The sequence below is a fragment of the Haliotis asinina genome, chromosome 2 (assembly GCF_037392515.1).
Source record: "Haliotis asinina isolate JCU_RB_2024 chromosome 2, JCU_Hal_asi_v2, whole genome shotgun sequence".
Lineage (NCBI taxonomy): Eukaryota > Metazoa > Mollusca > Gastropoda > Lepetellida > Haliotidae > Haliotis > Haliotis asinina.
In genome coordinates this window covers 41189814-41204170 of record NC_090281.1, presented here as the reverse complement: position 1 = coordinate 41204170, position 14357 = coordinate 41189814, and the positions used below count along the sequence as shown (strand labels likewise).

Here is a 14357-nt window from a genome sequence, read left to right as displayed (position 1 = left end):
ATGGCCACAAACCCCTAGTCAATATGGCCATACCAAAAAGTCAAAATGGACACACAAGAAATATCAAAATGGCCATACATTATTTTATTATTTTTTCAATATCATTTGATATCAAAGTGTAAAAATCTTTATTCAAAAAAGATATTTGCTTGGGTCTTAACAAACCACTGAATTAGTTTGATTGTTAGCCAAATGCTTCAATGAATTCGGAATTAGTCGTTATATTTATGGTAACAGATTGTACAAAAATGTAGCTTAATAATCAGTCTGGGGTTCTCATTAAAATGCATGTCACATTTTAGGCAGGATGCGTGTTATATGTGCTCTGTTAAAGTTTGGAGTTGACACATTCACGTATATATAGGCAGGATATGAGATGATATAAAATAATGTGAAACCAACCATATATATATATATATAGTATTCCCAGAAATTATTGAGAATCATGTTGCGTCATGTAACTCATTACGTTTATTAACTTCTGGCGTTTTACTTACATGAACATGTTAAAACATCATCCTTTTACAGTCTCAGTCTTGTTTTAGTACTTTGTTAGACCTCCTCGCTCAGCAATGCATGCCTGAATACGCCTAAGCACACTACCCATCAAAGTTTGTAGGTAATCGTGTGACAGGGTATCCCAATATTGGCCCACCTCGGCCTTCATATCTTCAATATTTCTCAGTCCCTTTTGGTTTATTCTGTCCTTCATGACTCCCCATACATTCTCAATTGGGTTTAGGTCTGGGCTGTAAGTGGGCCAGTCTAAAACTTGAACATTTTCGCCCTACAACCACTGTTTTGTGGAGCGCGCAGTGTGTTTTGGGTCATTATCATGCTGGAAAATCCAATCATCTTCATACAATGTTTGTGCTGTCGGAAGAAGGTGACCATTTAGAATGTCAACGTATCTTTCTTTTGCCAAATTTCCCGTGAAAACACACAATGGCGTCACTCCGCGAGCCGATATGCCACCCCACATGTGAAACTTCGGGCTATGTTTTGGTCGCTGGTAGATAGGTTTGACAGTATCTTTGGTCCAAATTTTCACATAAATAGGGAAAATTAAGCCAAACAGAACTTTCATCCGAAAAGAAAACATTATCCCAATCTTGATTTTCATGAGCCCGACACCAGTTTAAACGTTTTTCCTTTTGTGCATCTTTCATCAACGGCGAGGGAATTCCACGTTTTTTCACCAAATTAAGTCTCTGTAATTCCTGCCTAACTGTTTCATTGCATACCCGAGGACTTCCTCTGCTAATCATTTCATTTGTGATGTTCTCAACACTTTTCAATTTGCCCCTACTCACAATCTGCCCAAGTCTTCGGCGATCCACAACACTGAATTTCCTAGGCCTACCTGCCCCTGCTTTGTGCTCTATCCCGGTTCCTGTTTGAATATTCTTCAAAGTTCTGTATACTGTAGACAGAGGAATACCATGTCTACAAGCTAACACTTTAGCATCAGCCTCACCCCTTTCAAAATCATCTAGAATGAGCTTTCTTTTCTCTCTTGCTGTAAATTCTGCCATGTCAACACAGGAAGCCGTCTGCTCAGACAAGGGGGATAACTCTTGACGTAAAGAGCTGCCTTCTAAGCCTTCAAGAGTTGTCTCCCTTATTTAGTATGCTTACTGCATACAGTGCATAGTGAAAGCCCTTTTTCCAATCTTAGCATCATTAGAAAAAAAAACAAAGATTTTCTCAATAATTTCTGGGAACACTGTATATATATACATATATATATACATATATATATATATATATATATATATATATATATATATATATATATATATATATATATATATATATATATATATATATATATATGTGTGTGTGTGTGTGTGATACTTTGGTTACTTTAGGTCTAATTTTCTTAAATAAATGAACACAGTACAGAAATAATTAAGCTGGAGTACTGCTGTTTGAGTGCGCAAACACAAAGGTGGACCGATTGTAATGAATCCTACACTGTGTGTTATGTAATTATATAGTATTCAAAATATAGTATATACCAATCACACAGAGGAAAATTGGTCCCGTATTACAAATTTACATATTTCTCGTTTCTCTCCCCTTTCTGTAACCTGCAAATCAGTCGTCACTACTCGTTCTTTTTCGTAGTCTCCGGCTTTTCTCGGATGTCGCATATCGGAAGTTGGCTTGCGCAAAGGAAGCAGAGAACCAGATTAGCATGATATTGGCTGGAGAGGACTAAGGGAGGTCACTCTATCACCTAGTGGCTGATCTATACATCAAGGGTAGATAAACGATAGAAATACACGTCAGTGTTTGACAGGAAGAACTGGTTTGTGAACACGTTGAAAAGATCATCATGTTTCGTCGTTTATCTAGATTCCAGACGAAGATGTGACGAAAAATGAGTAAATTTAGTGCTAGTTTGAAGATTCTCTTCGCCGTTTTATATTTTGAAAGGTAAATGTTAATTTTCGTTCACATTTTTTAGTTTGTCACAGGACGCAGTTGTCGGACCGCCAGTCCTCATGCCAGATTCATTGATTGAACGTCTGTGCCTGTCGACATTCAGCCATTATTTGTCAGGCAGTGACAGCTTATGAAAACTTTCAAATTACCAGAGACACGCTCTGTAATACAGACTGTAATATATCATACACACTTTTGGTGCCAACGCGTAAGGAGCTTCGAAATACTAGGCTCATGTGAAATTGGTGAAAGTCTCTTTTTGTCCAGTAGTATTTTTATAACTGATGGTAGATAAAATCTATTGGCAATACAATATAGAATGCACGATCCACTTTACAAAGTGAACAGAAATTCATGTATTTGCTCATAATTTCACCAAAAGTGTTTTTGTGTATATAGTGAAGAGTCTATTTCTGTAATTTCTAAACTAACACAGGAAAAGATTGTTTGCTGTCTGTGTATGGTCAAGTTGATCGATTGATCTTAGTGCAGCACACATTACTAAAGACTTGTGATGCATGCTTTTCTCACCTCACATGGTCATTTCGTTAGATATTATATGACCTTTGTCCTCCCTCCGCAGATGGTGACAGGTGTACATGGAATATTATAAGAGTCATGTGAACCAATCAAAACTTGACTTTCTTACGCAAGGCTGGATAATTGTATTTATTCATTTGTTTTACCATTCAGCAGAATCATTCCTCTTCATTTACTTTCTTGCCAAGAAATTCTTTGATGGGAGCATGCATGACAGCATGCACAAGGATGCACTTAGGGTGTGTATGTGTTAAGTATGATCTAAATATAACAGTCATTTTTGTATGAAGTTCCAAAGTGAAAAGACAATGATAAATTAAGTAGTATAGGGAATAGTGATTCTAAAACACTTTCAAGAAATGTCTCTACAAAGCCTTATTTAGTAAATAAGGCTTTGGTTGGGTCATTAGCTCTTGCTACTATTACCCCTACTACAAAATTACTGTGCCTTGGTAGGAGGTAACACTGTGCCGTACGGTACGATCAATAATTCTTCTCTTACAAAACCCCTACCCGGCCCACCCCTCAAGTAGTATAAGTTAGGTTCGTCGGCTTTCATATCCACTTTATCTATGTTGTAAGTTTTGACTGACCATATAGGATCGGTGGCTCGCTTACGGCTATCGCCCCTATGTTATGTTTATATCAATGAAACAGTTTAATGTGAACCGCCTACGATCTCTTTGGTGTTCATAATAAAGGCTTGCTGGGCTTTTTGTATTCCCTGTGCTATGTACTTTTTTTTCTCGTCCTCGCTGATAGCAGACTTACGAGACTTGGATCGAATATCTTGTTTCATTCCGTTATATTTTTTGAGTTCAGAGAGGATTGAACGAAACTCCTCTTCTGAGATCTTACTATCAGAGAGTGCCGTGGAAATTCGCTCACTCACTGTGTTCAGCTTTGCTTCGGCCAGAACCCTGATCTCGTCGTGTTTCAATGCCTTACGATTAAGTCTGCGTGATACTAACTTAAGCGCCACCCCTACCAACCCTGTCACCCCAGCCGTTATTTCAATACCTAGCACTATAGGTGCAGCCACGATGGTGGTTAACAACCCAACGCCTGCCGCCCCTAGTCCCATGCTGGTTGTCATAAGGGCAGTGTCAGCCCCGTCCACGATATTGAAAGCTCTATTATATTTTTTACATAATGCTTTCCGCGTGTCACGGTCTTGTTCTAGTTGACGTTTCACATCACATAACTGCCTCAAGCGGAACCCATCTACGGTTTCCAACGTCTTCGCTACTTCCTCTACGACTGGGTACAGACCCATCCTATAATATATATTTTGAAAGATATTTTAATTGGGTTTCAGTTAATTGTCTATTAATATATTTGAAGCCTACAAGATCTAGACCATCAATCAGGGTAATAGGTGAGAGTCTAATAGACTTTTCTGTTGTAATAAAAACCCCACTGAGGCTTATTAAGCGGTTTATAGGGGCCCCGTGGGTATCCTGTTGTATAACAATACGACAATATTGGCTTTTGTGTTCGTCAAACCAGTGTATTGACACCCCGGGTAAAATTTGGTGTACTTTTGAGGTGTTTTCATTACCTAAATAGAAAAAGAAGACTTCTATGATGAGTGTGAAAGGGGAGGATATATCAATATATACGTTATAAGGATTATTGCGAAATGGTAATTTATTTTTTACTATAGTCCTTAACCTATTTTTTCCGGGACCAGTAGTTATCATGATTAATGCCCTCTCCGGAATGAAATCCCCGACCCAACTACCGTTGTTCTTAATCTTAGAGATCACCCCATTTTCACCTATTGTGATATAAGGTGAGGCTGGTGTTAAGTTGATCAACCATTTGGGCTCTTTAAAATCTGATAACGACACCCGTTTGTACACGTTGTCTTTGAAGTGCAGGATGTATAATTCATCTTCCTCACCAGGCTGATCGAATCCCTCCGTGTCTCCTAGGTCGTTAAGCGTAGTGTTGGGATGATGACTGGTCATTATTATACTATTACGATATAATTTCCAACTGGTTTTCTGATAATAATTCAGGGGTTAACTTCATACCCATGAAGTGTATGTTGTCAGGCAGGAAGATATTGATTAGTGATATCTTGTTTTCCACGATCACGTTGACCCCCTGCAGACTGGTCTTGGAGTCGACACCCACCCGCACGTAAACGTTGCAAACTTGAAACTGGTGTCGTTTCACCCACCCGAGTTTGATCCCCTTCACGATCTCGACATCATTCCCCGATGGTTCCCCTAGGTAGACTTTGATGAACAATGTTGAGTTTGCCGGTAGATCCTCTAGTATCTTGACCACGCCTTCGAATTCAGACACCAACTGCAATTTCACGTTTTGCATGGCCGGTTTACTCGATAGCATGTGGGCTGCTATAGTGTTGACTGGGCTGACGACTATACTACGTCTCTGAGTTGGGACGTAAGCCACGAGCAGGGTTCCATTGTTCACGACTTTGTTTAGGTGGTTGTCTTTGTTATCCGTAAACACGTAAGGGGAGACGAGTTTAATATTGAGAAACCATTTGTTATCGGGTAACAACACCCACTTGTCATATTCGGTGAAGACGAGCATATATGGTTTGTTTTTGACGACGGTAGTGCTCTCAACATCGTCTAAGTCGAACAGTTTACCTTCGAACGATGGGTATATTACCCAATTATTATCACCGGTGTTGACAAGGGAGTACTTAGTGTTTACTGTTGCTCTTGTGGTATCTATCATATCACTTAGGGTTCCACCGGAGGGGATTTCAACGCGTTTGTAAATGTTGTTTTTCAGTTGCAAGGCATACGATTTACCATCTACTCCGGGAGCGTCGAAACCGCGTGTGTCTCCGAGGTCGGAGATCCCGATATTGACGCATTTTTTCACTCCGGGCCCTTGTGCGCTGGTCATGTTACGTGAAGCGTTAAGCTGAGGTATCCTATATTTACAGGATTATGATTTATATCTAACACCGATATTGTCAGCTCAGGTATGTTGCCCTGGGTTAATCTCTTATACTGCCGTGGTGAAAACGACTCGGTTCTACCGTCGTTGAATTTCTCAGTTTTCACCGGCACTGCTCTCAGTATAGTGGAAGGGTGACCTCCTTGAATGTTGTACGTTGTGCTCACCTGATCGAGATGAATGTACAGCTCTCGGTACGGTACTAGGTCGGGTAACTTCGTGCCTGTGACGGTTGTTGTTGGTTTTATCTCGTCAGGAGACATACCGAGCATCCTTGCTAATGGTCGGCCGAGCCTCAAAGGGTTTCTTCCATTGTTGATTAACACCACTGTACCGTTTGAGTCGTTCATTTTGAGTTCAGCTCCCAGGGGTTTGAAGACCTCGTCGTTTAGCGAGCACACGCTGTAGTAGCCGTCAGTTATTTGACTGCGAGTTCCACTGACGAACAGCTTATTGTTGCTGATATTAATGTTAGTCCATTGCGGTAGGTAGGTGATATCGCAGAGTGCGACTTCGAGTTGACCTGACGTGTTATCGATCGCGTGCGTCAGCTGAACGGCCTCACCGCTCGTTATTCCTGGAAGTGTTATGTACATGTTAGAGTATATATACTCATTATATAATAGTTTTAAAATGTATTCCCCTGGTGTGTTTTACCCTAAACTGGATGTAGATTTCTCCCCCATGAAGATCGTGGTTGCTCCTGGGTTGTATTTCAATACCCAGCTTTTAGATGTGTTCGATAAGTATAAGCTTTCGGTGACTAACATTGAGGCAGTCCACGCTTGGTTCAACAACCCTATGCAGTTCTGGCAGAACCAATTCAACTTTGCCGTGTGGTGCGCAACAACGGGGTGTGGTGTGACATTGACCGACACTCGGCGTGGGCCGCTGAGTCAGTCTGTGTTCAAGTTCCACGTGTACTACCAGGTCAGACGTATCCTTAAAGAGATCAGCGCCCCCCTCCCACAGGACAAAGCGTGGGGCGCAACAAACAACCCGTACGATAGACGGGCCTACGAACGTATTTGCAATGAATTCGAAATAGACCCGAAGACGGATTGGCGTTTGCCGGGGCCGAACCACGGGTTGGGTATTCCTTATGATGGGCCAAAACCAGTGAAAGAAGTCAGTGATTTACTGAAACGACATGATTTACTACGCCAGGACTTTGCTTTGTCGAGTAATGAATGGAGGGATGATCGTATGAACTTTAAAGGTGGGGTTGCTTTCATAGTCCAGAAAGTGGAGCAGTCAACCTCAGACGGGTGGAAAATGTTCATGCTGGACACGTCGAAAGGATTCACTCGTGCCGGGGTAGTCAGGTTGAACGACTCGATTCGAACGTACGTGTGGGCGCTGTTGGGTGCGCAGTCGATGACGCGTTCCAACATCATCGGTTCGGGAGCTGCTTACGACGCTCAGACACAGTTCGTTTCCAACGTTGAGGATGCTATCAATTCTCCAGTTGATCTCCCGCGGGCCATCGAACGCTACCAAAACGTGTTAGAATACGCCAGATCGAAAGTCAACTACGTGTTCGGCGTGGGGTTGTACATGGCTCCGAGTGATATGCAACTGAGAGTAAAAAAAGTGGTGGGTTATAACAACAAAATAGTCATAGCCACGGCGGACCAAAAGTTGGGTATCAACCCCGATATTAACACCCCCTATATCCCACACATCCCACCACGTGAAAAGGGTATAGTGGCGCCACCCCCGGAGCCTAAAGTTCATGTGTCCCCCACACACCCTCATGTGCATGTGGGGGTACCCCCCTATCAGCAGCATATTGATAATAAAACAGCCCTAGTGGTTGGTGGGGTAGCTTTGGGACTTATTTGGTTAAAGATTTCTTAGCCGCTACGTACACCAGACCCGCCACGGCGACGATGGCTGCCCACAGGTTTTGACTGAGCCACATGGCAGTTTTAGACAGAGCGCTCAACAACCACGAGACGATGCTACCCAGTATGCCGGGAAGGGCTTCGGCGGCTTTACCAGCCAGTTTAGCTAGGCCTTCCCCGAGTTTTTTAATCCAGTCTTTAACACCCCCACCACCGCTGGGAGTTCCCCCTCCGCCAGGTGTGGGGGTTCCTCCCACCAGTGACACCACCAGGGTTGATATAATGAAACCCAATGCAGTCAGAATGCTGGCGATGGTGATCCCTTGCTCCCGGAACAATATCCGAATCCTGTTGGCTAAAGTTGTATCCTCATTCAGTATTCTATCGATTGTTTCCCGAATACGACTGATCTGGGATCGAAGCTGTTCACGATTCGAGGAAGCGGATTCCAATCGTGTACGTCTCTCGTCTTCTAAATCGCGTAGTCGTTCATTGATACGGCGCTTCATATCATCGTTTTCAGTTTCGTTGAGTTTGGTTTTTTCCCTAGCGATGTGCTCGTCGATTTCGTTCAGTTTCCCCATGTTGTTCACGAGTTCTCCACGCACGCGTTTCACGGCTTCGTCTAAGCCGCGCAGTTCCCTTACCGGAAAGTCAAATCCCGGTAACGGTTTGTCCCAGTAGGTGCTCAACAGTTTTTCTATGCTGTCTGAGGCTTCTGTAGCACGCTGTGGTGTCATTTCATCTCTAGTGGTGAGGTGGGATCTGGTAGCTTGCAGATCTTCTTTAACGGCCATAGGTATTGCACCACCGTAATCATTCATGTTTAGATTTTTACGGATAAATTCAACACCATAGCGGCTGGCTAGAGTTGACAAGGCCAGTGGTTTTTTATTGCTCTTGTTAAAGAGGTCAACCCCTGGGTCAGACTTAAGGCGTAGAACACCCTTTGTATCAATAAAAAAATCCTTATGGTATCGGCCCTGTGGTTCAACGTAGTTTTTATCTCTTCTTAAACTTTCGAAATAATCATTTACCGTTGTTTCCAAGAGTTCTTGGTTCAATGGTGAACTAGTAAATGAGGTCTCCTGCTCATCATCGAATGCCTGGGCACTAGCGCCCGGCATCTCCGTCATATCTATGTCTTCATCCATTAGTATTAAAAATATATTTCTTTTATATAACAATGTACGGCAGAAAATTAGATCCTTTCAGAAGATTGAGAGAGCCATTAGGCGCCAGAGCCGTGCGACAGTCGGTGACTATCACCAACAATCCCAGCAAGATAGACCAGAATCAAACTCTGCTGGTTAGATTTCCAAACCTTGGTGAGAATGACCTCATTGTACCAGGCACTGTTCGACTGGCGTTCAATATCACGTTGACCTCCGACAACGATAAACGCGAGCTAGTGCGGAACGTGGGTCGAGCTATCATTAAGAAAACGACCGTCAAGATCAGCGGTAACGAGGTGCTGAGCATCGACGACAGCGACGTGTTTCACTGCTATAAGGATCTCTGGAAAAGCGAGAGAGAACGAGTCAATGATGTGTACCAGGGTATCAGCAAATCAACCCGGGCGCGCATAGGATACGTCTTCACGACAGACCAGCAAGACAAGCTATCGGACGGTGAAAAGGCCATCGCTCTAGCATACGGGAATCGATTCTGCGTGCCGCTCGACTTCGAGTTGCTCACGGGACACGCGCCGTTTTACCAGGCCGCGCTGGGTGATAGGCTCGAATACGAGCTCACGTTTAACGACTATAGCAAAGTAGTGCGTACGCCGAACGGTGATGAGGCTAGTTATGCCATAGACAACATCTCTCTGGAGTTCGACATGGTCACTAGCCCGGAGCTGGCCAGGCAGGTTCGAAGCCAGTACTCTGGGAAGATGGCTATCCTGTACGATCGCGTACTGAGGCATAGATCAGTCGTGCGAGATAAGAGCGATACTGTGTGGAATATCAACCTGAACGTGCCGGCGCGATCGATGAAAGGTATCCTGGTCGTACCCGTGGAGGATTACGATCCATTCCGGAGGGACAGCGAGAAGTTTTTCAACCCCGAGATTGAAAAGGTGGAAGTGACCATCGAGGGCGTGCCCAACCAGCTGTTCAGTCATGGTATGAGGCCACACCAGCAGTGGGATGAGATAAAAAAGCTACCAGTGGGGGACTACATAACAAAGGACCTGGACCTCGGCTCCGTGCAGATCGGTGAATACCTGACCACCAAGTACGCCCTATGGTTGGACATGCGATCCACGGATGATGATAAACTGCACGGTAGCGGGCGCCGTATAGATAACGGCAGCAAAGGGATAACCATCCAGATTACTAAGAAGGCTCAAACCGCTGGTAAGTTGAAATTATATCTGTACGTAATTATGGACGCGCAACTTAATATAGACAATGGGAGATTCGTGCAAGCCATCTACTGATGGGGGGGTACCCCCCACACCCCCCAACAATAAACTGCCACAACTACCCACTGACCCACACTGCGCCATAGTGTGCGGGCAGACTGGCTGTGGGAAGACCGTTTTCGTGTTGGATATGTTGGAGGGTTACTACAAGGATGTGTTCGATAACATCGTTATCATGTGCCCTACTCTGAGCATGAATAAAACGTACGCGCGACCTTGGGTGATGACGGACCCGGACGTACACAAAATCGACCCTGGAACACGCCTGCAGGACTGGTTGAAAGCTCTTCACGAGAAATTTAAAGGGGAACCGACGCTGTTTATACTGGACGACTGCAGCGCTAATCGTGAGATAACAAAAAAGAGAGACATGCTATCGTACCTGGCCTTCTCCGGCCGGCATGCAAATCACAGCGTCTGGGTGCTAACGCAGAAGTTCAACTCGGTGTTGAAAGACCTCAGGGAGCAGACGCGATGGGTGGCCTTATTTCACTGCAAGGATAGGGATTCGTTTGAGGAGTGTTTGAGAGAGAACGATGTGATGAGTAAATTAGAACGGGAACGGGTGAAGAAACAGCTCGCTGAAACTAAACACGCTAAGCTCGTTCTAAAAACCGACCAACCAGTAGCATATATAGTTTGCTAAAGCTAAGCAAAGCTAAGTAAAGCTAAGCAAAGCTAAGCTAAAGCTAAGCAAAGCTAAGCAAAGCTAAGCAAAGCTATGATATTTGAAGTATTTGTCGTGTGCAACTTAACCTTCATTTCTCTGTGTTTTGCCTGTATCGGGTATTATATAGTTAAAACTAAATCTTACTTGTTATATTATAAGATGGAGTGTGAGGAATTGCTCGAACAATTGTCGTTGGAGGGTTCCCCCACGCCGCCCGCAGGCCCCACTGATGACAAGCGAGAGAAACTGGTGGCGTTGGCTGTTGGCGGCAAAGCCAAACATTACTTTGGAGACTACACTCCGGATAAAATTAACAAAATGTCAGCCGAAGAAATCGATAAGCTGTACGCTAGATACGAGTCCCGGCTCGGAGCAGAAATGACAAAGACAATAGGATCGGCTATGACCCAGATATACACCGGTATTGTGTCATACTTCTTTCCCATTCCACCAGAGCGCCGACTTTACCTGTGGGAAGACCTCGAGAAAGACCCTTTTATCGAACACGCCGTGAGCTCTATCAGCTTCGGGCTGTACCACAAATATGGTATGTTGTTGGCTCCAGTGACGGCGGCGATTATCACGGCAAAACATTGTCAATTTGAGAGAAAGAATAATAATAATAGTATAGATGGATGCTGCACAGGAAACCCCAGTGGAGGAGACCCCAGTGGTGGTACCCCCCACACCCCAAACAGTGAGTTCACAGGAACCAGTGACCCCAGTGGGGGTACCCCCAACAGTAACCAGACAGAAGAATCCTAAGAGAGTAGCTGCCGGTAAAAAACGGTGGTGTAACCAACATAAAGTGACCAACCCCCGACTGTTGTTGGCTGTAGGTGTAACTGCTGCCTTGGCTATCTCGTGGTTATACGTGGGGGTACCCTCCCACAGTGAGCCACCACCCAACAGTGAGCCCCCCACTGTCGACCCGCATATCATGTTATAATTTTAATATTTTATATCATATACATAATGTCTGAGGGGAAAACGTTCGTCAACGACGCATACCACGCCACAGTGGTCGCCAGTCTAGCCGTAGGGTACGCTCGGTTGACTAAAATGGTGCTTAAACAACCAACTATCAAGCTAGATTTCAACCTGCAGGATATGGGTATGCTCATAATGAACCTTGGTATGGCGATGGCCACAAAAGACATCCTAGTAAAACAAGGAATAATACCTGATAATATAATGAAATAAATATAGGGATGGCCACGATAGCTATGATGGTCGGTGGGGCGTTAGTGAATGCCCTGGCATTTTCCGGGAGTAATTACCTCTTCTCGAAACTACGAGATGATCACACGGCTGAAATACAGGAAGAAAGGAAGCGACACGATCTCGCTACTGAGAAATTACAAAGAGCACAGGCCGAGTACGCTAAAAAACGCCTCCAGAGGATCGATTTCATTAACGAACAACTCAAGCGTGAAAACCATGCCGTTCAAACATTCAACGATGTTGATGAAGCAATGAAAGAATACTATCTACTAACTGGTAAACAATTGGAACCGCTCAATAAACCCACACTCGCTCAGTACTACACACCATCCAAGGGACAAATGAATCGTGAACTGGGCTTCATAGTGTTGGGTATAGCAGCTACTGCGTTGGTTGCTAAGCAATTAAACTAAAATACCTATATAAGTAAACATGAGACCCGCTCCATACCGATGCGAATACATACTTATGGGGAAGACCGAGGCCTGTGGTAGGAAATGCAGGAATCAGGGGTTCTGTTGTTTCCATATGGGAAGTCCTAACTACACGTGTTCTGTGTGTGGTATCGGGGTTAAAGGACACTACTGTCTATGTAAAGCTCACGGAGCGAACGTAGTCAGACATCAACTCATCTACGAGAATAAAAAAGGCTATATAAAAGAACGTAGGCGACTGCTCAAGATAGCCACTTAAGAGTTACCTCCCCTTACTGTGAACCAATTAGACATTAGTTCTCTTAGGTGTAAACACGATGTCTACTGTGCGCGAGCTCAAGCGGGTCGCAAAACAGAGAGATGTTATCGGGTATTCTAGAATGCGGAAGTCAGCATTGTTGAGATTACTAGGTTTAGAAGCCCCTCCTACGGTAAAACAATTAAAAGCTCAAGCAAAACAGCTTGGGCACACGGGTTATTCAAACCTGGGGAGAGCCGGGTTAACCGCATTGTTATCACATGCCCCCGTAGCACGTCCCACTGTAAAACAACTGAAAGCCGAGGCACACGATTTGGGTTTAGGCGGGTATTCCCGTATGAGAAAACCACAGCTTTTAGAATTATTACGGCAGAATAGAGCTATTGACCTACAGTTCGTGAGCACTGAGCGCGCTGTAGGCAACTATTTGAGAGGTTGGCGCATGCACGTTGATAGAAACATAGACATTACAGATATCAAGCCTCTGATAGCTGATAAGGTCAACCAGGAACTAAATAATCTAGGAAGTATCAAGTTTCAGATCACAGTGAAAATGTCGCTCGATAAGCAGGTTGGGAGTACCACTGAGTATGTTCAGCCTTACTTCCGAGGTCAACAAGAGGTCGTCACACATGCAGAGACCATTGACGCATCAATCGATAATAGTTTTCAGCAGATACGAGAATACCTAGAACGCTACACACACTTGGGGTCCGGGTGGGCTGTAGATAAAATCGATAACGTCTATCTAGACATAGCTAACTACATGCCGTTCAGAGGCGGGTCATACCTAGCCTTGCCCCCCTACTATAAGAACAAACAAGCCATAGTAAACGTTAAGAATAGAGGAAACGATTGCCTGAGGTTAGCTATCAGGTCAGCTTTATTTCCAGCTGACACTAATCCGAACAGGGCTTCTAATTATCCACAGGACGATGGGCTCAACTGGGATGGTATAGATGAACCCACCCCCATATCTCAGATCACTAAAGTAGAAAAACAGAATAATCTGGCTATAAATGTCTTTGGGCACGAAGGTAACACAACAATAGTACACAGGGTCAGCCCGGTGAAGGATCGCCAAGTTATCAATATATTCATGATCCAGAAAGGTGACAAGTATCACTACACATGGATAAAACACTTTAGCAGGCTGTTGTGTGACCAATCGGCATACAGAGGGAAAAAACACTTCTGTGAGCGATGCCTACACGGCTTCACACGAGCTGATTTATTAGAATCCCACCGGGAGGATTGCCAAGGTGTGGGGCAGACGGCTATACGAGTCGACATGCCTAAGGAAGGTGACAATATCCTAAAATTCAATAACCACAAGAACCAAATGTCTGTGCCTTATATTATATACGCCGACTTCGAAGCCTTAGTGGTTGGGGAATCCCCCACACCCCCTAGTGGGGGTAGCTTCACCCACAAAACCCAGGAACATAAGGCCTGCGGTTTTGGATACATTGTCGTCCGTTGTGACGGGGAAACTAAAGCTCCGGTAGTGTATAGAGGCCCTGACGCGGCTGAAAGGTTTCTAAAGTGTTTGCAG

General features: G+C 44.3%; 1 protein-coding gene across 2 annotated transcripts in view; it reads left to right on the top strand.

Annotated features, from left to right (window-relative positions):
- Nucleotides 1-2197: 2197 nt before the first annotated feature.
- LOC137273709 (SUN domain-containing ossification factor-like) overlaps nt 2198-14357 on the top strand; it is a 92605-nt gene continuing 80445 nt past the window's right edge. For both annotated transcript variants that reach the window (XM_067806511.1, XM_067806510.1), the window contains exon 1: nt 2198-2442. In XM_067806511.1, coding sequence (XP_067662612.1) covers nt 2387-2442 — 56 coding nt within the window. In that variant the 5' untranslated portion in view covers nt 2198-2386. The remainder of the gene's footprint in view (nt 2443-14357) is intronic.